General features: G+C 43.2%; 2 protein-coding genes and 1 long non-coding RNA gene across 3 annotated transcripts; all 3 read right to left on the reverse strand.

Annotated features, from left to right (window-relative positions):
* Positions 1-124: 124 nt before the first annotated feature.
* LOC140272633 (NLR family CARD domain-containing protein 3-like) lies at positions 125-7,592 on the reverse strand. Its single transcript, XM_072368022.1, has 7 exons — positions 6,854-7,592; positions 6,653-6,769; positions 3,368-3,446; positions 2,998-3,205; positions 1,056-2,850; positions 591-764; positions 125-449 (listed from the first exon to the last, which is right to left on the reverse strand). Exons 1-7 carry the CDS (start codon positions 6,919-6,921, stop codon positions 164-166), a joined length of 2,727 nt encoding a protein of 908 aa, XP_072224123.1. The 5' UTR covers positions 6,922-7,592; the 3' UTR covers positions 125-163.
* Positions 7,593-10,621: 3,029 nt separating this feature from the next.
* Positions 10,622-12,596, reverse strand: LOC140272638 (uncharacterized). Its single transcript, XR_011907964.1, has 2 exons — positions 12,285-12,596; positions 10,622-11,111 (listed from the first exon to the last, which is right to left on the reverse strand). It is a non-coding gene; the product is annotated as an uncharacterized lncRNA (long non-coding RNA).
* Positions 12,597-14,839: 2,243 nt separating this feature from the next.
* On the reverse strand, positions 14,840-24,887 carry LOC140272629 (NLR family CARD domain-containing protein 3-like). The gene is made up of 9 exons (XM_072368018.1): positions 24,438-24,887; positions 24,237-24,353; positions 20,949-21,027; positions 20,579-20,786; positions 18,637-20,431; positions 18,172-18,345; positions 17,857-18,030; positions 15,910-15,956; positions 14,840-15,783 (listed from the first exon to the last, which is right to left on the reverse strand). Exons 1-9 carry the CDS (start codon positions 24,503-24,505, stop codon positions 15,257-15,259), a joined length of 3,189 nt encoding a protein of 1,062 aa, XP_072224119.1. The 5' UTR covers positions 24,506-24,887; the 3' UTR covers positions 14,840-15,256.
* Positions 24,888-25,528: the final 641 nt, after the last annotated feature.

Consider the following 25,528-nt stretch of genomic DNA (forward strand, 5'->3'; position numbering starts at 1 on the left):
GGGAAAAGTCAGGAAAACAGTCATTCCACAGTTTTTCACCATTTATGTAGAAACTGTGATGTTTTTGAGCTGCAGACCAACATAAAGCTGTTAAATGTTCTGTGTAAAGATCTGCTTGAGTGAACAAAGGAAAAAGGCTCCTACATGTAGGTTCATATAAAACTCAGAACCAGCATGAAGCAAAAAGACAGGGCTGAGTGAAGGACAGAGAACATGTTTCCAGCTCTTCCTCCTCCATCAGACATTGTGTGATGCTGCAGCAGACCTCTCCATACCTGAGAGTGTCCAGTCTCCACTGTGGATCCTCCAGTCCAGCTGATAGCTGCTTCACTCCTGAGTCTCCTGGATGGTTGTAGCTCAGGTCCAGCTCTCTCAGATGGGAGGGGTTGGAGGTCAGAGCTGAGCTCAGAGAAGCACAGCCTTCCTCTGTGATCAGACAGCCTGACAGGCTGCAGAAAACAACACAAATGGCAGATACTGAGAGAAAAGACACCAACAGCAGACACCATCCTGAACAGGTCAGCCGTTCATCCATGACTGTAAAACAGAATTAAAATGATCAGCAGTTCAACAGCTGAATGAATCCTGACCTGAGAGCTTCCAGGTTACAGTTTGGACTCTGCAGTCCAACAGACAGCTGCTTCACCCCTGAATCCTGCAGGTTGTTGTTACTCAGGTCCAGTTCTGTCAGACTGCAGGACTGGGAGCTGAGAGCTGAGGACAGAGCTGCACAGCTTCTCTCTGAGAGGTTACAGCCACTCAGTCTGAGGAGGAATAACAGGAAAAGAGTTGAGTTATGTAATTATTAATTATCCACATTAAAGATGGTTGAATTAATAAATAATGATGACATTTATCCTAATTCTATATTATAAAGTGTTGCCACATTCTTGCAGCGGGTTTTCTTTCCTCTTTATGTGAACTGATCTGATGTAACTGTTTGCTGTGAATCTGTGTTATTTACAAACTGAAATGATCTGAGAAATAACTCAGTTATTTTCTCTCCTTTTAACAAGTAAACAGAGTATTTAAAACATATTTATCTCTGTACTTACACACCTTTGTTGGAGGCTTTGACCACTGGCAGCAGCCTCAGAAGAGCCTCCTCTGAAGCAGAGTATTTCTTCAGGTCAAACACATCCAGATGTTTTCCTGATGACAGTAAGATGAAGACCAGAGCTGACCACTGAGCAGGAGACAGTTTATCTGTGGAGAGACGTCCTGAACTCAGGGCCTGTTGGATCTCCTCCACCAGAGAACGATCATTCAGTTCATTCAGACAGTGGAACAGATTGATGCTTCTCTCTGCAGTCAGATCCTCACTGATCTTCTCCTTGATGTAATCGACTGTTTCCTGATTGGTCTGTGAGCTACTTCCTGTCTTTGTCAGCAGGCCTCGTAGGAGCCTCTGATTGGTCTGCAGGGAAAGACCCAGGAGGAAGCGGAGGAACAGGTCCAGGTGTCCATTTGGACTCTGTAAGGCCTGGTTCACAGAACTCTGATGGAGATATTTTAGTTTCTTTTTGTCTTTGAATGATTTAAACGTCTTTTGTTGTTCTCCCATCAGATTGACTCCAGAGATGATGAAGGTCAGATGGACATGAAGAGCAGCCAGAAACTCCTGAACACTCAGATGGATGAAGCAGAACACCTTCTCCTGGTACAGCCCTCTCTCCTCTTTAAAGATCTGTGTGAACACTCCTGAGTACACTGAGGCTGCTGAGATATCGATGCCACACTCTGTCAGGTCTGATTCATAGAAGATCAGGTTTCCTTTCTGCAGCTGCTCAAAAGCCAGTTTTCCCAGAGACTCAATCATGTTCCTGCTCTCTGGACTCCAGTGTGGATCTGTCTCAGCTCCTCCATCATACTTGACCTTCTTCACTTTGGCCTGAACCACCAGGAAGTGGATGTACATCTCAGTCAGGGTCTTGGGCAGCTCTCCTCCCTCTCTGGTTTCCAACACATCCTCCAGAACTGTAGCAGTGATCCAGCAGAAGACTGGGATGTGGCACATGATGTGGAGGCTTCGTGATGTCTGGATGTGGGAGATGATCCTGCTGGCCTGCTCATCATCTCTGAATCTCTTCCTGAAGTACTCCTCCTTCTGTGGGTCAGTGAACCCTCTGACCTCTGTCACCATGCCAACACAGCCAGGAGGGATCTGATTGGCTGCTGCAGGCCGTGTGGTTATCCAGAGGCGAGCAGAGGGAAGCAGGTTCCCCCTGATGAGGTTTGTCAGCAGCACATCCACTGAGGTGGACTCTGTAGCATCAGTCAGGGGCTCCTTGCTGTGGAAGTCCAGAGGAAGTCGACACTCATCCAGACCGTCAAAGATGAACACAATTTGGAAAAGTTCAAAGCTGCAGATTCCTGCTTCTTTGGTTTCAGTAAAGAAGTGATGAACAAGTTCCACCAAGCTGAACTTTTTCTCTTTCAGCACATTCAGCTCTCTGAAAGTGAATGGAAACATGAAGTGGATGTCCTGGTTGGCTTTGCCTTCAGCCCAGTCCAGAGTGAACTTCTGTGTTAAGACTGTTTTCCCAATGCCAGCCACTCCCTTTGTCATCACTGCTCTGATTGATTCGTCTCTTCCAGGTGGGAGTTTAAAGATGTCTTCTTGTCTGATGGATGTTTCTGCTCTGTCTGCTTTCCTGGATGCTGCTTCAATCTGTCTGACCTCATGTTCATCATTGACCTCTCCAGTCCCTCCCTCTGTGATGTAGAGCTCTGTGTAGATCTGATTCAGAAGGGTTGGGTTTCCTGCTTTAGGAATCCCCTCAAACACACACTGGAACTTCTTCTTCAGAGCAGATTTAAGTTTACGTCGACACACTGGAGCAAAAAGTTCTGAATGAAGACAAGAAATAACATCAGTAAACAGACATTTCCACCCTGTAAAGAATGAGTATTTGAACATGTGTTGTTCTGTGAGCTGAGACATCAGTAAATGTGTCATTTATCCAGCAGGTTAAATCTTTAGAGAAATCCTCTTACTGCTCTGCAGACGCTCAGCCAGCTCCTCCTGCTTCATTCTCCTCAGGAAGTGAACTGTGATCTTCACTAATGCCTCTCTGCTGCTCCTCTGCTCTTCATCCTCACCCTCCCTCTGACTCTCTAAGCATTCTGGGTAATCTGGACTCAGAACCTTCTGGATCTTCTTCAGCTCCTCCTTCACAAAAGTGAGCATGTTGTCCTCCAGCAGCTGGAACAGAATACTATATGAATGAGCCAATCAGGCTGAAATCATGGAGCCAAACATCAGATCCATGTTGGACACACTGACAATCCGCTGGTCTGCAAAGTGCAGCCTGGAGATGACTGTGAACACAATAGATGGAAAGGTAGCTGTTGTACATGTACAGACCATAAATATGGAGTCCAGCTGTGTCTGATGCTGCTGGGCAGACTGACCACTGGGAACCTCTGAGCTCTGCTGGTCCACTCTGTGGAGGAATGATGAAGAATGAGCTCACATTGTGTCTGTCCACACAGAGACAAACACAAGGTAAAGGTCCATGAAGGGATGTGTGGATGTGAACAGTGAACGCAGCCATAAAGCAGCTGATTAACTCTGAAGCTGCACATCAGCAGCATCTGTGTTCCAGAAGATAAGAGCTCAGTGTGTCTCTAACAGTGGGAGGAAGCTGATGTCAGATGAAGCAGTTTGAGGAGGAAGGGACACAGAACTGTGTGAACAGACAGAAGATTTGTGTGTTTGTGAGGAGTCGAGCTGACGTGTTGGTTGGATTGTAGCTGTAGTTTCTAGAATACAACAAGAGCTTCAATCTGGAATCACTTCATTGGTTTTATTGAACAGAAACGAGTCCAAAGAAATTATTTTCAGAGTCTTCACTGACCAACTTCTTTATATTTAGAAAAAAGAAGCAAATGTAGAATCTGATGCAGCAACACTCAGTAAAAGTTGTTCTGGAGCCAAAGAAAGACAAAGAGGTTTATAGAATCTAAAGGAACAGCTTCTGGAGCTTCTCCAAGCAGCAGGTTACCTGCTGACAGGTGAGGGTGTCAGGATTGGGTATAAAAGCAGCTTCCACCAAAGGTTCAGCCTCTCCAACAAGGATGGGTCGTGGCTCACCGCTTTGTGCCAAACTCCATCAGAGAATCATCAATAAGTTCAGGAAATATTCCTCAGAGTCAGACTGGAAAGAACTTTGGTCTTTCAGCATCTACAGAGCAGAATATTGGGAACAGATTCAGGGAGTCTGGGGAAACCTCAGTGTGGAAAGGCCAAGGACAGAAAGCCCTGTTGGATGAGCTCGGAGCCCTCAGGCAGCACTGCAGGAGAAACCGTCAGGCCACCATGATCCATACAGCCACATGGGCTCAGGAGGAGCTGGGAAAAGCATTTCCACTCAACACAGTCCACGGCTGCATCCAGAAATGTGAGCTGAAGCTGCATCACACCAGGAGGAAGCCATATATCAGCTCTGAGCAGAACCACGGCCCAGTTCTCTGGACTCCAGCTCATCTCAGAGGGACAGAAAGACAGTGGACAGGTGTTCTGTGGGCAGATGAGTCCACGTTTCAGCTGCTTCTGGGAAAAACTGCTTCCTTCACATCTGCTAAAGATAAAGTGATGAGTGATGAACGGGTGAATGATCAGCATCATTTCAGATGTGAGCAGTTGTGTTGATGCTGAAAACCTGAAGTTGTTGCCTCATAGAATCCATGAAGAACTGGATCCATAAGAAGCATCGATGATGACTTTGTATTGATCAGTTCTTATGGATTCCCATCCCTAATCTGTGCCCCTGAACTCAAACTCTGAGTCTGAAATCATTTCAGATCCTTCTAAAAACTTTCCTCTTTGTGAAAACCTTTGAAAATCTGTTCAGACATTTTACAATCAAAGTTATTATTGATCCATGTGACTCTGTTCATGTGAGACTGTTTGTAAAGCAGCTGACATTGTTCAGAACATTTATTTTAGAAACAGCTCCTCTATAATAAATATCATTCTTAATATTTTCCTCACTGAAAGAGACCTGTTTTAACATCCATTCTTTCCACTCTGACAGTTTCACATGTGAACATGAAATGATGTGAATAAGAGCTCACATTAAACACAAGTTGGAATAAGAACTGTTCAGACTGACTCTGGAACATTTTACAGTGTTACACCATTTACACTCAGCTCACCTCAGAGACCGTGAACGTTGGACTGATTTAAAGTCAATAAGACGATGGTTTGACCTGTCGCTCCTCATGGACACACAGCTGGGTTCAGGTTCAGTTTCAGATGCAGATTCATATTCAGATTCAGATTCCGGTTCAGGTTCAGGTTCAGGTTCAGGTTCAGGTCTCTGAAAGCTGCTGATAGGAAAAAAAACACTTGTCAAATTTACATGTTAAATAAAATTCAGTTTGGATTAAAAAGTAAAAATGACAGTTTTGGTTTTAAGATATTTAACTGTGAGATTAAATAAAGAACTTGATGCACTAAATTACTCACATCAATAAAAACTGACATTCTTATGGATTCCCATCCCTAATCTGTGCCACTGAACTCAGACACTCTGAGTCTGAAGTTATTTCAGATCCTCTCTAAAACTATATCATTATTATTAACTACTAACTTTGACTCAGTAAAAAGACCAGTTTTAACATTTTTCCACTTTGACCCTTCACAGTTGAACACAGAAATGGATGAAACAGATCTGAGCTCACATTAAACACATGGTGAAACATTTCACATAGTTTTTTACTCTGAAACGATGAACGTTCAGATGATTTAAAGTGAATCAGAAAATGCTTTGAATCGTCGCTCTTCGTGGACACACAGCTGGGTTCAGGTTCAGCTCTGAGTCTCTGATGGATCCCAGTAGAAAAACAAACACTTTAAGACACTTTGTCCTCTTTGCTTCTGGAAATCATGACGACCCTCTTTCAGTCATTGTATTTAATATGATGTTCAACTCCATTTGCAGAACCAGTAGAACAAAGCAGCTGAAGGCCGGCGCTACTCGGACTGAAAACCACAAGATCATCTATAAACATGATATGATTCAGCTGCAGATTACCAACCAGGCTCCCAGTTTAACAAGCTCTCATTGGTCTGCACAGATCGTCCATCTAAAAAGAACCAGGGATGAACTCCCCCCGTCTGACACCAGTGCTAACCTCAAATGGGGCAGAGCCACTCTACTGCCCCTCCTTTGCATCGTCTGATGGGCAGAGCAGCTGGCCAAGAGTCTGATAATATATTTAGGTTCCCCTCTTTGACTGAACTTTACTCATGACTTTCTATTATTAACAATCAAAAGCAGAGAAGCATCAATAGAACATAAAAACCGACGAGCTCTCGCCTCTATAGTTATTTACAATTACTTTAAGGGCATATGAGCACAAATCAGCGCCATGCTGAGCTTTACAACCAAACTGATTATCAGCAGAAGGAATAAACTCATCTAATCTATCAACAAAAGACAACATGAACACAACTCACTCAGAGGCCCCCATTCACGCAGCAGCCAGCCCGATAGACTGGTCAGCAGAAAGACTGAAGTAAACATCACATTACACACATGATGCAGCTGATTAATCTCATCAGAGACATCAAGAACTGATCCAAGTCTGAAATAATTCATCTGAACCATGATGCAGCCTCCACTGAATACTGACAGCTACTCACTGTTTGTCTGATGGAACATCATGTTGGAAATTAATAACATCTTCCTTGGACCTGTTGCTCTTAAAGGACACACAGCTGGGTTCAGGTCCAGATTCAGCTGCAGATCCAGCTTGGTTCCTGTGAATAAAGGTGGTTTGGTGATGTGAGCGCTGAGCTCTGACATGGAGAAGAGTCATGGACAGTTAGAGATGGTGGTCTCACCTCTGAGCTTTGCTCTGGCTCTCATGTTCCCCACACAGAGTGGTTTTAGTGTCCTCACACTGATCCATGCTGCTGGATTCCCATCAGCTCACACACACTTTCTACCTTCATCTGCAGAGGAAACACAGATCATTCATCTGCACATCAACTCAAATCCTCTTTTCCATCATCTGAGCTGTAAACAGATCAGCTGCTCCTCCACTGATTGGCTCTGATTCTCTGTTTCATATCAGTGTCTCTGAATGCAGTCAGACAGGAGTGTTGAGGCAGAGGAAGCTGCCATCAGCTGCTGTACTTCCACTACCTGTCCACTAGGTGGAGGCATGGAGCTACAGCCCAGCACACACCTCATGATCCCGATGACCATGATGAAGGATTCTTTAGTTTAGTTTTCAGAGGACTTTTTAACAGCAAATACAAACAGAGACAGATGTTAGATCTTAGCTGTGTGAGGCTTTAATAAAGCTGATCAAAAGTCTAAATACTGAGAAAAAGGAGCTGAAATTAGATCAAATGAAACATTTGAAAACAGGAAACAGGTCAACAGCAGAAACTAAAGGATGATGTTAAAGAATTATTTTAGTCTGAATGTAAAGTCTGACTGAAGCACAATGAACTCTGAACATCCTCATCATCAGACTAAACAAGTTAAATATATGCTGCATCACAGCTTCATCACTGACGTTCAGCTCATTTTATTCTGAAAGGTCTGACAGGAAGCTGCTCTTTCTGACTTTAAAGCTGGAAACGACACTTTGATTCCAGGGACCGCAGTTCCTCTGCAGCTGACAGCTGTTATGCACAGAAATGCATCCATATGCGCGGGAGCGCGCGGGAGCCGTTTCAGGTGTGGATTATTACATTTATCCAATAAAGTTAGTGTAAGTGTTTCATTCCTTCATCTTTTCTCTCATTTCTTCATGGATGAATAATACATGCACACTTATGTTAATCCAACAATTGTACAGTTTAGAGCATCTGTTTCACCTGTTATTATATTATTGTAGAAATCCTCCAAAGTAAGGCCCTGAGCAACACTTCTGCAGACATTTTCTATGAACAATCTTTACTCAGTGTAGCCCAATGAAATCATCTAAAAATGAACCTAAAACTGTGAAACCTGATTATTTTAATGCTTCTTCAGGTAAACAGATTATGATGAAGTCCCATCATTCCATCCCAGACTCTCTTTAAAGCAGGACCAGCAGGGGATACATTTCATAACACCGCAGAGCACTCCAGCGGGTGGTAAAGACCGCCCAACGCATCACAGGCGCCCAGTTACCCTCCATCCAGGACATTTAGCACAGATGCTGCCTGGGCAGGGTGAGGAACATCATCAAGGACGTGTCTCATCCCAGCCACGGTCTTTCCACCCTTCTCCCATCTGGCAGACGTTACAGGAGCCTCAGGAAGAGCTTCTTTCTGAGGCTGTGACCCAGCTGAGTTCTGCACCGTCACTTTAACTTCTACCATCGTCACTTCACTGCAGCCTTGCACCTTCTGCACAGCTTATGTGTCTCACTCAGGCCTCACGCCTTTGTACATATTATTCATTCTACAACACTGTCTGCATGCAGCTCTTAGCACATGTAAGCTGCCCTCTCCACTCACTGAATGTGCACACCTCATCTGTATGCACTCTCTTCACAATGTACATATATTTATAATAGATATTTATTCCTAGAAGATTTCCACTGCACTTTCTGTAAATAATTCTGTATTTTGCCCTTCTGGTTAGATGCTAACTGCATTTCTTTGGCTCTGTACCTGTACTCTGCACAATGACAATAAAGTTGAATCTAATCTGATCTAAGTCCCACAGTCAGATAAACTAAACGCTGTCAGAGGTCATAGGTCGCCTTTATTCCTGTGTTATCTCTGGAGGAGGCAGAATCTCATTTATTACATGTGATACTCGCCTGCTGGGGGAGGACAAGGCGTCTGTAAAATGGAAAACTGTAAAATATCTGTTACGGTGTTTTTTTTCACAGGAAGCTGCTCTTTCTGACTTTAAAGCTGGAGACGACACTTTGATTCCAGAAATAAAACATGAAGCAGTTTGTTTGAGAAGGAAACAAACAGAAACATCAGCTGATCATCATGCTGATTGATTCCAGTTAATCAATAATCTGATCATCATGTAGATTTGTCTTCAAACACAAAGTGATCAAAGTTTGTTCTGAAATAAGAAGCGAACATGTTCTCCAACATTACAGAGCAGAAACAAACAGGAAACTCACAGATTGTTCAGAGCTGCAGAAGAAGAAGACTCTCCACTCGACAGACTGAGACACAGGTGAGCTGCTTCCTGGAACCAGTCAGAGCAGAGTCCACCTGTGATGGAGGCGGGACAGATAGAAGCTGTCTGACCAGTGGAGTTCATGTTAAAACACGCCTCCAAGCTCCTGAACATCAAACTCTGAACTTTGTTCTGCAGTTCTCTCTGAGATTCAGCCTCTAACTTCCCCTCATGAACATGTCTCTGCTTCCTGTAGGGCTGTCTCTGCATCAGAACAGGTGTGTTCAGGTGTGACTGATGTTCACCAGCTCAGGATCAACAGTGAAATGAACTCTGGGTGAACAGACCACTCATCCTGGCAGTCAGGGAGCAGAGGATGGGCTGAACTGGATCCAGGGTTGGCTTTGAGTCAGGCTTTAATCTCAGTCGATATTTTGCTCTGATTTTCCTGCTGATGACCAGTTTTGATCTCAGTAGAATAAAAAAAGATGGATTTTAAGTCTAAGACAAAGGTGTTTTTAGCAAACTGGGTGGAACATTTCCCCAGAGTTTTAGGTGTGTTTGACTGCTGCTTTTGTCCTGCGTCAAAGCTTCAAACTAAAGGTGTATTTCTCTGTTTCTCCCAGCAGAAGCAGGATTTAAACATTAAACAGCAGCATCCATTCTTCATCCATCCGTTCTTCTCCCGATGCTGTTCTGTTGGGCTCTGAGTGCTTCAAAGGTACAGCGCTGCAGGTACCGACTGCAAGCAAAGTCACAGGGAAACGTGGACAGGATGTTCAGTGATGTGGGAGTTCTCCATATGAACAGGTGGAATGGGCTGGATAACGAGGCCCTGAAGGGGCTCTCTCTACCTTACGCTATGAAGTGAGGGGAAACTGACAGATTTATCATCATATTCAAGGGAATAATGACAAGTTATATTATTATTTATTCAATCTCATATTATGGCCATTTTATATTGAATATGTCGGCGTTTTTTTATTTAAAAAAATATAATTTATTTTATTAAAAAACTAATATTTTAGGGGGGCTTCAGCCTAATGACGCCACTGTTAATAAGTAGTTTTATTGCACTGCCATATTTATACAACTTTTAAATCTTGGGACACTCTGTAGATAAAGTTCTATATTTTTAATCTATATTTTCAGCTGTTCTGTCATTATTTATTCTAACATAATGTTTTGTATAAACTACTTTAACTGTTGCATTGTGACTCCCCTGCTGCTTGCTGACGTCATTGTCATCATGTGGACTGTAACAGAGAAACTACGATCATCACTGCCCTCCAGTGGTCACGGTCAGTAACTACAACTCCTCATATACAGTAATACTGATGTTCTCACCAACATTACTCCTCTTACTGCAGCATTCTGGCTCTAATGTTCATCAGTCTGATAATGAGAGAGTCAGCAGAGAGATAACTGACTGATATGAACTGACAGAGAGAAAAAGTCTGACATCACACTCAGATGCAGATGTGGTTCCAAGAACTCAGAACATCTGTTAGTTGAGACAACAGCTGTTCAGAGTTAGACATCAAAATGTTTAATATGTTAAAGTCATCGTCAAACAACATGTTGCAGTGCACAAGTTTACTAAAGCTGTCCAATAATCAATAAGAACAACAATTAATAATCAAATCACAATCCAACAGTTTTTTCTGATAAAGCAAACGAATGTTAACAACATCAGAACAACAAATCCTTCCTTCTTCCCTTCTTTCAGTGGATTCTTCCTTCTGTTCACCTATCTTCTCTCCATCCTTTCCCCTCCTTTAATCCTTCTTTCTATCCCTTCATCTTTCCTTCCTTCTTCACTCATTGCAGATGTTTGAGTTATTTATAATTCAGCTATTTCAAGCAAACAGAAAATATCAGGAAGAAAACAACAGTCACGGTTAGCCTCATGTCACTTTGTGTTATTCAGTCATTAGACTCTCCTCAGCCAGTTGCTACTCTTCATCATCATCATCATCATCAGTGGGGGGGTGGAGTTCGCCTAAAGAAACCCAGCTGCACACACACACACACACACACAGAAACACACACACACACAGTTTGAGGTGAATGTTCAAGCTGAAAACTGAGGAAACATTAAATTAGACAAAATTTGAATGGAGTTTGGTTTGAGCCGCTGACACTTGAATTAAACTCTATTTAAAAGCTAAAGATGCTTCAGCTTCTTCTCTTATTTGATCCCAAATCTAGGCTCTCAATTCTCCCTGTAAACTTACTTCATGGCATTCATCACTGCTGCTCCACCAAACCTGACGGCCGTCCATATTATTGTTAAAAGCTTCACAACCAGTCGACCAAAACCTGATTCCTCCCTGATACTGATCTCCTGTCGTCTGAAACAGCAGAGCCGGCTTCGCTGCACTTTGACCCTCAGTTTCTCATATTCAGGTGAAAATAATCTACAGGAACATGATAGCAAAGCCAGAAAGATCTGCTGTGCCACTGAACTGATTCAAAGTTCTTCTACACCCTTCAGCTGCTTTATTTTCTCGGTTAAATTCACTCTTTTTAATGTAAAAAAGCTCTTTCCAACAGCACTTTGATTTCAGATGGTTTTATCATTTATATTCAGCCCGATTTTATATTTTTAAATGAGATGTGGCTGAAATCTGGAGATAATTCTCAGCTTTCTGAACTATACCCTCCAAGTTGTGACAGTTTGAACCAGCCCACAGTATGTGGCAGAGCGGATTTTTACATGTTTTTAACTCTGTGACTTCTACAGAAATATTGTAACTTGTGACATTCACACAGCATGATGGGAATCTCAACCCTCCAACATTAAAAGTTCCAACCATGTAGATTTGTCAGCCCGTCACCACGATGAGAACAGCCGCATTCATTCAGCGCATTCTTGGCTGGAAACTTCTTCCAGCGTGTTATTGGACACCGCTTCTTCACAGTATTCGTGGAATCGCGTCAGGACACGCGCACATTAAAACATTGTTAAAAGATAAAGAAAAGAAAGAGACGGATTTTGGTGGGAAATAGTTTGGGCTACAGTACGATTGTTTAGTTCTCTGTGCGGGTGTTCTCAGCTCTTTGAAATGAATCATAGCGCCCTACGTTGGCTGCAGACAAATCCAAGCAGGTGTTGTGCTGCAAATAATGAGAGACTTAGCAAAACCTCACTGACAGCAGCAGCCATCAAACAATAACTTCAGGGACCTGCAGACTGTTCTTTCCTCTGGACATGGGTGCAATCGGGTATAGTTAGGAGGAGCCAGCTCTCCTATAGCTTCTGTCGGGGAGAACTACTTCGGCACGACACCGGTCGTCCCCTCTCAGGCACCGCGGCGTCGAGTCGCTGAAGGACTGAGAGCCAGTTAGCTCGGGCAGCTTCGCTGACATCGTATCTGTGACGGCAGAGTATGCAGCCAAGTTCTCTATAATCTGCTCAAATCTGTCACGGGAATCCGACTCAGAAACTGTGTTTAACTCCACATGGGAAGCGAATTCTCACCAGGATTGTGCGACGGTGTCAGAGGGCGCCATGTTGTGTGCAGGTGAGCCCGACAAACGCAGAAGAAGAGCGGTTGATGACGTCACTCTCCTGCGCCGCTTGGGATTCTTTTAAAGAAACTTTATTATTATTTTTACTTATATTATTCTACGTAAATGTGCAAAAAGCAAAGCACACAAAACATTGGACAGATTCAGCAGACTCCCGAGTCATCCCACCAAGAACTGTTAAAGAAATTGTTTTCAGATATTATCTTTACGGTTGTTTGAACATTTAATGGAGAAAATAAACTGCCTGAGCTCACTGTGAAAGGCAACAAAAGAAGGTTTTCTCTGAGTAAATTTACATTTATGAATGTGAAATTTCGCCATCAGTATGATGAGGTTAATAATAAATGTTTGGTTGAATTTTTCTTTATTTTCGTTGAAGTCAAAGAGCCCAAACTGAACATCCCTCTGATGTTCTGAGCTGAGCTGCAAGTAAGAACAGGTGAAGCAGGGCACCGATGTCTAATGCCTCTGGAGACATTAAATCCAGGAGACATTCCACCCATTAGTTTAACTGAGCTGTTACTTCTGTGATGTAGACTTTTGACAGCTGAGAAAAAATAGTTGCCAAAGCCAAATTTCTTAAGGGATTGTAAAATGAACGCATGTTGGACTGTATCAAAGGCTTTGTAGGAATCCAGAAACACAATGAACCCATCATCCTCCACCATTTCTGGATAATCCAACATGTCTCGGACGAGCCTCACATTATCTGCAACATGCCTCTTCTTCATAAAGCCTGACTGTGTTTCCATGGTAACAGAGTCCAGCTCTGATCTGAATCTTGTTGCCAATAAGTGAGCTAATATGTTGGAATCGTTCTTTAGTAGCAGGTCGCTCGCCAATTGTCTAAAAGTAGATTTTCCTTTTTCGCTTTGGGAATTAAGACTTGAGTCAAGGTGTGTGTGTGTGTGTGTGTGTGTGGGGGGGGGGGGGGGGGGGGGGGGGGAGAGAGAGAAGCATTGGTTATTTCTATATTCTATAAAGACTTTGTGTAAAAAGGGAGTCAGTTCAGCAATGAAAGATTTCTAAAATTCAGCTGTTAGTCCATCAGACCCTGGAGATTTATTGTTTCTGAGCTGATTGATGGCTTGCTGCACTTCTACAGCAGATAAAGGCCTGTCACAGGATACTTTATCTGCTTCACCTGTTGTCTTAACCGACAGGGAATTTAAAAGCTATCAGCTGCCGATTGACAACATTTGGAACTGTACAGGTCTTTAGAACAATGAGAACAAAAACCTGCTATTTTACGATGATCTTCAGTAACAGCTCCGTTAATACTGAACCTACTAATATTATTGTTGGTGGCATTAAAGATTAAAGAAGTAATGAGTGTTTTGTTCTCCTTCTTCTCACCATTTGGAGCGAGACCTGATAAAGGCACCCTTTGCTTTCTGGAAATATAAGTCATGGAGTTTGATTTGCAGGAGAAGGAGTTCTTCTGTTTCTTCCTCTGTTGAGGAGTCGGGTTTTTGCTGGATAAGTTAGTTCTGCTCCACACAGTCTTCAACTCTTCTGCTTTTCTCGCTTTGACAGCTTGATCTCCACACTTTCCTAAAAATGTTCCCAACTCATATTTAAGGAGTTCCCAATTAGTCCCAAAAGAGTTTTCATTGTTTGCATCCTTTTTTAGTTTCACTATTTTGTAGCATAGAGCAGTTAAGTTTCCAGTAACTGGAACAAATGACAGGTGTTAAAGCAGTGAGGACATTAATAGAGATGCATATTAATGTCATGCTTACATCATCCTACATATATTTTAAAGGAACATGCGTATGAAGAATGCAGAACAGAAAAATGTGGAAATAAAGTCTTTATAAAATAAAATTTGCTCTGGCTTTTTTCGTATCTTTCAAACTAAAAAGCTGCTATTTGTAAAAATTATACATTTTCATCAATGAAGTAAAGTTTTTAGCTAAATAATTAAACGTTTTATCAAAAAGTCTAAAATCATTAAAAAGTCTAAATGTTCAGATACTAAATACAAATAAAATGTAAAAGAGAAAATATCAAAATTATTTTTGAAAACATTTGTTGAAGATTTTAAAAATTCAACATTTCAAACACAAAGTCAAACATTGTGAGACTGAATGTTAAAATAATGATGTAAAATGATGTAAAATATCAAAAGTCTGCGATCAGAAATCAATAATTCAGTCTATAACTGCACATCATCAGGATGAACCCTGGCTGCTCACCAACCTTCTGCTCATTGGAGCAGAACCAGAGAAGATCTGTCAGCAGGTTGGAAATTCATCTCGGCTGATTGCAGCTCAGTGATTCCTCTCTGATGTCACAGTTTGTCACATGTGCAGCAAACTAACTGCAGCTGACAGCAGCTGAATGGTCTCAGCTGCAGTGAGCTGCAGAGAAACACAACATACTGATATTCAGTGTGAAGCTTTGACTGGAAACACAGAAAAACAACATCCTGGAAGAATGGCAGCTTCCATCTTTAAAGGACTGGAAGAGGAAGAAGTTTCCAAGGAATCATTTAAAAGAGTTTCAAACAGAAACTGACTGAATCCTTGAATCTGAAAAGGTGTTTCTGAGTGAAAGAGACAGACATGTACAGACTGAACTATCTGTTCAACAGTGATTCTCTGACAGGAGGAAACTCTTTATGCTCAACACAGAGACACTGAGGAACCAGGAAACCAGACTCTAAACCCAGGATGCAGAGGTTCTTCAGTGAATGTGGTGTTGAAGGTGTGGAGGTGGATCAGTGTGTCAGAGGAGACTCTGTAGAAGGACAGAGTGCCAGCAGGACGGTCCACATACACTGCTGCTCTGTCAGAGACAGAGGAGGAGGAGATGCGTGTTTCTCTGTCATTGTGCCAGACAGAGTAACCAGAGCGATGATCAGAGCAGAACAGACTCCAGGACTGATCGTTGAATCCAAACACACAGTCTCTGCCTCTCCTGCTAATTCTTCTGTAACTCACTGATAAATAAACCTCTCCTCTCCACTCGACCTCCCAGTAACAGCGACCAGTCAGAACATTTCTACACAGCAGCTGAGGACAGATATTAAATCTGTCTGGATGATCAGGATATGACTGAACCTCCTTCACTTGTGTCACCTTCCTGTTGTTGTCAGACAGTTTCAGTCTCCTGTTCACTGTGTTTGTGTCGATGGTGAGTCGACAGGAATCTGATGGAGAGAACAAACACAATCCAGCTGCAGTTATTGATCTATCATCTGTTCACTTTGATCAGTGAGTGATGTGACAGTGTGAAGATGGCTGGATGTCATGAATCAGATGAAGAACACACTTACACTTCCTCAGACCTGGTGTCAGCCATCGTTCTCCAGCAGGCTCCACCCTGAAAGGAGGAGGGGGGTCAGAGCAGCACCGTCTCTTTCAGCATGCACACATGGACATTACATGGCTCTCACACACACATTGTTCTACACTGAGGAAGATGCTGACTGCTCATGAGTCCTTCACACAGCCCCACTTGGAAAACACAGAAATATCCCTTTAACTGGATGAATAAAGTCTCTGAATCTGCTGAATATGTTTCCTTACAGGCTGTGCATTAACCAGCAGATGATTGCTGGTATGTATGTTTTCTTTGTGGCCCATTTATCTCAGAAATGACCTGATAAACCTCCATCATTCTGACAGATCCATGCTGTTTTAAGGGGACACCGGCTAATGCTGGCAGACATTTCCTCCTCCTCCTGACAGAGGTTTGCTCCTCCCTCGCTGCTCCTCATCACTTCTAACCAGCTCATGAGCCGGTGAAAGGAAAAGGAGCCGACTGTGTCTGAAGTTATGGAAATAAGTTATGAAAGTATGAGGACAGTATGGGATGTTTCAGAAGTTTCATCTCCACTTCGGATCAGACTTAAATTACACTGAAAACATCTGTACGCACGGTCTGAGGAATGTGTGAAGTGTGCAGATTCTCTTTATTTAATGCAGGAACATCTGTATGAGCGGTTTGTGTGTTTGTGTGTGAGATGGACTCTAGACCCACCCAGGGTGGACCTGCCTCTCGCCCTGTGGCTGCTGGGATAGGCTCCAGTTCCTGCCACCATGAACTGAACTAAACAGGTAGAGAAAATGGATGAATGGATTTATGCATCTGGTCCCTGGACTTTGGATAATTCTGGATGGATCTAAAACTGAATTATTTGGACACTGTAACAGGGAACTTGTTTGTTGTAAACTAAAGTCAATATTTGAGCAGAATAACTTTAAACCAACAGTAAAGCATGAAGCTGTAAATGTAATGGTTTGGGTCTGAGGCAGGGCCCGGTCAACTCTCCATCACAGAATCCAACATGAATTCGTCACCATTTCAGAGGCTGTTTGAGGAAAATGTGAGATCATCTGTCCAGAAACTGCAGCTGAAGCAGAGGTGGACCATGCTACATGACAATGAGAGAAAACATTCCAGTAAATCCACCAAGAAACTTCTCCAAAGGGAACAGAAACACAGGGTTCTGGAACAGCTCAGTCAAAGCCCAAAGAGAAAGAAGATTGGGAAGAAAATGACGAGGAAGATTTCTCTGAATCTGAAAATCATATTTATGTCCATTCAGAGTATGACAGTGAGTTTAAAACAGGATGAATTTGATGCTGAACCGATGCCAAAGTGAGCAGGTCAACAGCAGCAGCACCAGTTCATCAGCAGCCAGTCAGCAGAGGCCCATCAGGGCCAGAAATGTGGACGTCATTAAGTGGTGAAACTGCACGGATCACCTGATGCAGCTGGACTGAGAGGTCAAATGTGTGATCTGTAACCATTTCTAATTTAAAACCCTGACTGTGTGTTTTTAACTCCTAACTGTGATCATTGGTGAGTGAGAACAAACTAACAAAGTGAACGGACTGTGGACAACATGTCAGGTTGGTCTGAACTCTGACCTGGGAGTCAGCTGACTGACGTTTAACATGAACATCATCACATAGTGAGATGTAAGCTGTATCTCTGGAAGAGGGAAAAGTCAGGAAAACAGTCATTCCACAGTTTTTCACCATTTATGTAGAAACTGTGATGTTTTTGAGCTGCAGACCAACATAAAGCTGTTAAATGTTCTGTGTAAAGATCTGCTTGAGTGAACAAAGGAAAAAGGCTCCTACATGTAGGTTCATATAAAACTCAGAACCAGCATGAAGCAAAAAGACAGGGCTGAGTGAAGGACAGAGAACATGTTTCCAGCTCTTCCTCCTCCATCAGACATTGTGTGATGCTGCAGCAGACCTCTCCATACCTGAGAGTGTCCAGTCTCCACTGTGGATCCTCCAGTCCAGCTGATAGCTGCTTCACTCCTGAGTCTCCTGGATGGTTGTAGCTCAGGTCCAGCTCTCTCAGATGGGAGGGGTTGGAGGTCAGAGCTGAGCTCAGAGAAGCACAGCCTTCCTCTGTGATCAGACAGCCTGACAGGCTGCAGAAAACAACACAAATGGCAGATACTGAGAGAAAAGACACCAACAGCAGACACCATCCTGAACAGGTCAGCCGTTCATCCATGACTGTAAAACAGAATTAAAATGATCAGCAGTTCAACAGCTGAATGAATCCTGACCTGAGAGCTTCCAGGTTACAGTTTGGACTCTGCAGTCCAACAGACAGCTGCTTCACCCCTGAATCCTGCAGGTTGTTGTTACTCAGGTCCAGTTCTGTCAGACTGGAGGACTGGGAGCTGAGAGCTGAGGACAGAGCTGCACAGCTTCTCTCTGAGAGGTTACAGCCACTCAGTCTGAGGAGGAATAACAGGAAAAGAGTTGAGTTATGTAATTATTAATTATCCACATTAAAGATGGTTGAATTAATAAATAATGATGACATTTATCCTAATTCTATATTATAAAGTGTTGCCACATTCTTGCAGCGGGTTTTCTTTCCTCTTTATGTGAACTGATCTGATGTAACTGTTTGCTGTGAATCTGTGTTATTTACAAACTGAAATGATCTGAGAAATAACTCAGTTATTTTCTCTCCTTTTAACAAGTAAACAGAGTATTTAAAACATATTTATCTCTGTACTTACACACCTTTGTTGGAGGCTTTGACCACTGGCAGCAGCCTCAGAAGAGCCTCCTCTGAAGCAGAGTATTTCTTCAGGTCAAACACATCCAGATGTTTTCCTGATGACAGTAAGATGAAGACCAGAGCTGACCACTGAGCAGGAGACAGTTCATCTGTTGAGAGATGTCCTGAACTCAGGGCCTGTTGGATCTCCTCCACCAGAGAACGATCATTCAGTTCATTCAGACAGTGGAACAGATTGATGCTTCTCTCTGCAGTCAGATCCTCACTGATCTTCTCCTTGATGTAATCGACTGTTTCCTGATTGGTCTGTGAGCTACTTCCTATCTTTGTCAGCAGGCCTCGTAGGAGCCTCTGATTGGTCTGCAGGGAAAGACCCAGGAGGAAGCGGAGGAACAGGTCCAGGTGTCCATTTGGACTCTGTAAGGCCTGGTTCACAGAACTCTGATGGAGATATTTTAGTTTCTTTTTGTCTTTGAATGATTTAAACGTCTTTTGTTGTTCTCCCATCAGATTGACTCCAGAGATGATGAAGGTCAGATGGACATGAAGAGCAGCCAGAAACTCCTGAACACTCAGATGGATGAAGCAGAACACCTTCTCCTGGTACAGCCCTCTCTCCTCTTTAAAGATCTGTGTGAACACTCCTGAGTACACTGAGGCTGCTGAGATATCGATGCCACACTCTGTCAGGTCTGATTCATAGAAGATCAGGTTTCCTTTCTGCAGCTGCTCAAAAGCCAGTTTTCCCAGAGACTCAATCATGTTCCTGCTCTCTGGACTCCAGTGTGGATCTGTCTCAGCTCCTCCATCATACTTGACCTTCTTCACTTTGGCCTGAACCACCAGGAAGTGGATGTACATCTCAGTCAGGGTCTTGGGCAGCTCTCCTCCCTCTCTGGTTTCCAACACATCCTCCAGAACTGTAGCAGTGATCCAGCAGAAGACTGGGATGTGGCACATGATGTGGAGGCTTCGTGATGTCTGGATGTGGGAGATGATCCTGCTGGCCTGCTTCTCATCTCTGAATCTCTTCCTGAAGTACTCCTCCTTCTGTGGGTCAGTGAACCCTCTGACCTCTGTCACCATGCCAACACAGCCAGGAGGGATCTGACTGGCTGCTGCAGGCCGTGTGGTTATCCAGAGGCGAGCAGAGGGAAGCAGGTTCCCCCTGATGAGGTTTGTCAGCAGCACATCCACTGAGGTGGACTCTGTAGCATCAGTCAGGGGCTCCTTGCTGTGGAAGTCCAGAGGAAGTCGACACTCATCCAGACCGTCAAAGATGAACACAATTTGGAAAAGTTCAAAGCTGCAGATTCCTGCTTCTTTGGTTTCAGTAAAGAAGTGATGAACAAGTTCCACCAAGCTGAACTTTTTCTCTTTCAGCACATTCAGCTCTCTGAAAGTGAATGGAAACATGAAGTGGATGTCCTGGTTGGCTTTGCCTTCAGCCCAGTCCAGAGTGAACTTCTGTGTTAAGACTGTTTTCCCAATGCCAGCCACTCCCTTTGTCATCACTGCTCTGATTGGTTCGTCTCTTCCAGGTGGGAGTTTAAAGATGTCTTCTTGTCTGATGGATGTTTCTGGTCTGCCTACTTTCCTGGATGCTGCTTCAATCTGTCTGACCTCATGTTCATCATTGACCTCTCCAGTCCCTCCCTCTGTGATGTAGAGCTCTGTGTAGATCTGATTCAGAAGGGTTGGGTTTCCTGCTTTAGGAATCCCCTCAAACACACACTGGAACTTCTTCTTCAGAGCAGATTTAAGTTTACGTCGACACACTGGAGCAAAAAGTTCTGAATGAAGACAAGAAATAACATCAGTAAACAGACATTTCCACCCTGTAAAGAATGAGTATTTGAACATGTGTTGTTCTGTGAGCTGAGACATCAGTAAATGTGTCATTTATCCAGCAGGTTAAATCTTTAGAGAAATCCTCTTACTGCTCTGCAGACGCTCAGCCAGCTCCTCCTGCTTCATTCTCCTCAGGAAGTGAACTGTGATCTTCACTAATGCCTCTCTGCTGCTCCTCTGCTCTTCATCCTCACCCTCCCTCTGACTCTCTAAGCATTCTGGGTAATCTGGACTCAGAACCTTCTGGATCTTCTTCAGCTCCTCCTTCACAAAAGTGAGCATGTTGTCCTCCAGCAGCTGGAACAGAATACTATAAGAATGAGCCAATCAGGCTGAAATCATGGAGCCAAACATCAGATCCATGTTGGACACACTGACAATCCGCTGGTCTGCAAAGTGCAGCCTGGAGATGACTGTGAACACAATAGATGGAAAGGTAGCTGTTGTACATGTACAGACCATAAATATGGAGTCCAGCTGTGTCTGATGCTGCTGGGCAGACTGACCACTGGGAACCTCTGAGCTCTGCTGGTCCACTCTGTGGAGGAATGATGAAGAATGAGCTCACATTGTGTCTGTCCACACAGAGACAAACACAAGGTAAAGGTCCATGAAGGGATGTGTGGATGTGAACAGTGAACGCAGCCATAAAGCAGCTGATTAACTCTGAAGCTGCACATCAGCAGCATCTGTGTTCCAGAAGATAAGAGCTCAGTGTGTCTCTAACAGTGGGAGGAAGCTGATGTCAGATGAAGCAGTTTGAGGAGGAAGGGACACAGAACTGTGTGAACAGACAGAAGATTTGTGTGTTTGTGAGGAGTCGAGCTGACGTGTTGGTTGGATTGTAGCTGTAGTTTCTAGAATACAACAAGAGCTTCAATCTGGAATCACTTCATTGGTTTTATTGAACAGAAACGAGTCCAAAGAAATTATTTTCAGAGTCTTCACTGACCAACTTCTTTATATTTAGAAAAAAGAAGCAAATGTAGAATCTGATGCAGCAACACTCAGTAAAAGTTGTTCTGGAGCCAAAGAAAGACAAAGAGGTTTATAGAATCTAAAGGAACAGCTTCTGGAGCTTCTCCAAGCAGCAGGTTACCTGCTGACAGGTGAGGGTGTCAGGATTGGGTATAAAAGCAGCTTCCACCAAAGGTTCAGTCTCTCCAACAAGGATGGGTCGTGGCTCACCGCTTTGGGCCAAACTCCATCAGAGAATCATCAATAAGTTCAGGAAATATTCCTCAGAGTCAGACTGGAAAGAACTTTGGTCTTTCAGCATCTACAGAGCAGAATATTGGGAACAGATTCAGGGAGTCTGGGGAAACCTCAGTGTGGAAAGGCCAAGGACAGAAAGCCCTGTTGGATGAGCTCGGAGCCCTCAGGCAGCACTGCAGGAGAAACCGTCAGGCCACCATGATCCATACAGCCACATGGGCTCAGGAGGAGCTGGGAAAAGCATTTCCACTCAACACAGTCCACGGCTGCATCCAGAAATGTGAGCTGAAGCTGCATCACACCAGGAGGAAGCCATATATCAGCTCTGAGCAGAACCACGGCCCAGTTCTCTGGACTCCAGCTCATCTCAGAGGGACAGAAAGACAGTGGACACGTGTTCTGTGGGCAGATGAGTCCACGTTTCAGCTGCTTCTGGGAAAAACTGCTTCCTTCACATCTGCTAAAGATAAAGTGATGAGTGATGAACGGGTGAATGATCAGCATTATTTCAGATGTGAGCAGTTGTGTTGATGCTGAAAACCTGAAGTTGTTGCCTCATAGAATCCATGAAGAACTGGATCCATAAGAAGCATCGATGATGACTTTGTATTGATCAGTTCTTATGGATTCCCATCCCTAATCTGTGCCCCTGAACTCAAACTCTGAGTCTGAAATCATTTCAGATCCTTCTAAAAACTTTCCTCTTTGTGAAAACCTTTGAAAATCTGTTCAGACATTTTACAATCAAAGTTATTATTGATCCATGTGACTCTGTTCATGTGAGACTGTTTGTAAAGCAGCTGACATTGTTCAGAACATTTATTTTAGAAACAGCTCCTCTATAATAAATATCATTCTTAATATTTTCCTCACTGAAAGAGACCTGTTTTAACATCCATTCTTTCCACTCTGACAGTTTCACATGTGAACATGAAATGATGTGAATAAAAGCTCACATTAAACACAAGTTGGAATAAGAACTGTTCAGACTGACTCTGGAACATTTTACAGTGTTACACCATTTACACTCAGCTCACCTCAGAGACCGTGAACGTTGGACTGATTTAAAGTCAATAAGACGACGGTTTGACCTGTCGCTCCTCATGGACACACAGCTGGGTTCAGGTTCAGTTTCAGATGCAGATTCATATTCAGATTCAGATTCCGGTTCAGGTTCAGGTTCAGTTTCAGGTTCAGGTCTCTGAAAGCTGCTGATAGGGAAAACAAACATTTGTCAAATTTACATGTTAAATAAAATTCAGTTTGGATTAAAAAGTAAAAATGACAGTTTTGGTTTTAAGATATTTAACTGTGAGATTAAATAAAGAACTTGATGCACTAAATTACTCACATCAATAAAAACTGACATTCTTATGGATTCCCATCCCTAATCTGTGCCACTGAACTCAGACACTCTGAGTCTGAAGTTATTTCAGATCCTCTCTAAAACTATATCATTATTATTAACTACTAACTTTGACTCAGTAAAAAGACCAGTTTTAACATTTTTCCACTTTGACCCTTCACAGTTGAACACAGAAATGGATGAAACAGATCTGAGCTCACATTAAACACATGGTGAAACATTTCACATAGTTTTTTACTCTGAAACGATGAACGTTCAGATGATTTAAAGTGAATCAGAAAATTCTTTGAATCGTCGCTCTTCGTGGACACACAGCTGGGTTCAGGTTCAGCTCTGAGTCTCTGATGGATCCCAGTAGAAAAACAAACACTTTAAGACACTTTGTCCTCTTTGCTTCTGGAAATCATGACGACCCTCTTTCAGTCATTGTATTTAATATGATGTTCAACTCCATTTGCAGAACCAGTAGAACAAAGCAGCTGAAGGCCGGCGCTACTCGGACTGAAAACCACAAGATCATCTATAAACATGATATGATTCAGCTGCAGATTACCAACCAGGCTCCCAGTTTAACAAGCTCTCATTGGTCTGCACAGATCGTCCATCTAAAAAGAACCAGGGATGAACTCCCCCCGTCTGACACCAGTGCTAACCTCAAATGGGGCAGAGCCACTCTACTGCCCCTCCTTTGCATCGTCTGATGGGCAGAGCAGCTGGCCAAGAGTCTGATAATATATTTAGGTTTCCCTCTTTGACTGAACTTTACTCATGACTTTCTATTATTAACACAATCAAAAGCAGAGAAGCATCAATAGAACATAAAAACCGACGAGCTCTCGCCTCTATAGTTATTTACAATTACTTTAAGGGCATATGAGCACAAATCAGCGCCATGCTGAGCTTTACAACCAAACTGATTATCAGCAGAAGGAATAAACTCATCTAATCTATCAACAAAAGACAACATGAACACAACTCACTCAGAGGCCCCCATTCACGCAGCAGCCAGCCCGATAGACTGGTCAGCAGAAAGACTGAAGTAAACATCACATTACACACATAATGCAGCTGATTAATCTCATCAGAGACATCAAGAACTGATCCAAGTCTGAAATAATTCATCTGAACCATGATGCAGCCTCCACTGAATACTGACAGCTACTCACTGTTTGTCTGATGGAACATCATGTTGGAAATTAATAACATCTTCCTTGGACCTGTTGCTCTTAAAGGACACACAGCTGGGTTCAGGTCCAGATTCAGCTGCAGATCCAGCTTGGTTCCTGTGAATAAAGGTGGTTTGGTGATGTGAGCGCTGAGCTCTGACATGGAGAAGAGTCATGGACAGTTAGAGATGGTGGTCTCACCTCTGAGCTTTGCTCTGGCTCTCATGTTCCCCACACAGAGTGGTTTTAGTGTCCTCACACTGATCCATGCTGCTGGATTCACATCAGCTCACACACACTTTCTACCTTCATCTGCAGAGGAAACACAGATCATTCATCTGCACATCAACTCAAATCCTCTTTTCCATCATCTGAGCTGTAAACAGATCAGCTGCTCCTCCACTGATTGGCTCTGATTCTCTGTTTCATATCAGTGTCTCTGAATGCAGTCAGACAGGAGTGTTGAGGCAGAGGAAGCTGCCATCAGCTGCTGTACTTCCACTACCTGTCCACTAGGTGGAGGCATGGAGCTACAGCCCAGCACACACCTCATGATCCCGATGACCATGATGAAGGATTCTTTAGTTTAGTTTTCAGAGGACTTTTTAACAGCAAATACAAACAGAGACAGATGTCAGATCTTAGCTGTGTGAGGCTTTAATAAAGCTGATCAAAAGTCTAAATACTGAGAAAAAGGAGCTGAAATTAGATCAAATGAAACATTTGAAAACAGGAAACAGGTCAACAGCAGAAACTAAAGGATGATGTTAAAGAATTATTTTAGTCTGAATGTAAAGTCTGACTGAAGCACAATGAACTCTGAACATCCTCATCATCATCAGACTAAACAAGTTAAATATATGCTGCATCACAGCTTCATCACTGACGTTCAGCTCATTTTATTCTGAAAGGTCTGACAGGAAGCTGCTCTTTCTGACTTTAAAGCTGGAGACGACACTTTGATTCCAGGTACCGCAGTTCCTCTGCAGCTGACAGCTGTTATGCACAGAAATGCATCCATATGCGCGGAAGCTCGCGGGAGCGCGCGGGAGCCGGTTCAGGTGTGGATTATTACATTTATCCAATAAAGTTACAGTGATAACACTGAGCTGACAACGGTGTTTCATTCCTTCATCTTTTTTCTCATTTCTTCATGGATGAATAATACATGCACACTTATGTTAATCCAAAAATTGTACAGTTTAGAGCATCTGTTTCACCTGTTATTATATTATTGTAGAAATCCTCCAAAGTAAGGCCCTGAGCAACACTTCTGCAGTCAGCCCGAAACA

Source organism: Leuresthes tenuis, unplaced genomic scaffold (genome assembly GCF_036924035.1).
Source record: "Leuresthes tenuis unplaced genomic scaffold, fLeuTen1.0.hap1 SCAF_17, whole genome shotgun sequence".
In the NCBI taxonomy this organism is placed as follows: Eukaryota; Metazoa; Chordata; class Actinopteri; order Atheriniformes; family Atherinopsidae; genus Leuresthes; species Leuresthes tenuis.

What these genes read in the sequence shown, in the direction of transcription:
- LOC140272633 (XM_072368022.1), bottom strand. Translation starts at nt 6,921, where the DNA reads ATGGATCAGTGTGAGGACACTAAAACCACTCTGTGTGGGGAACATGAG. An exon ending in AGCCAGAGCAAAGCTCAGAG is followed by an intron (nt 6,770 to 6,853) that starts GTGAGACCACCA and finishes CTTTATTCACAG; the next exon opens with GAACCAAGCTGGATCTGCAG. An exon ending in AAAGCCTCCAACAAAGGTGT is followed by an intron (nt 765 to 1,055) that starts GTAAGTACAGAG and finishes ATTCCTCCTCAG; the next exon opens with ACTGAGTGGCTGTAACCTCT.
- LOC140272629 (XM_072368018.1), bottom strand. Translation starts at nt 24,505, where the DNA reads ATGGATCAGTGTGAGGACACTAAAACCACTCTGTGTGGGGAACATGAG. An exon ending in AGCTGGACTCCATATTTATG is followed by an intron (nt 20,787 to 20,948) that starts GTCTGTACATGT and finishes ATTCTGTTCCAG; the next exon opens with CTGCTGGAGGACAACATGCT. An exon ending in GACACCAGGTCTGAGGAAGT is followed by an intron (nt 15,784 to 15,909) that starts GTAAGTGTGTTC and finishes TCTCTCCATCAG; the next exon opens with ATTCCTGTCGACTCACCATC.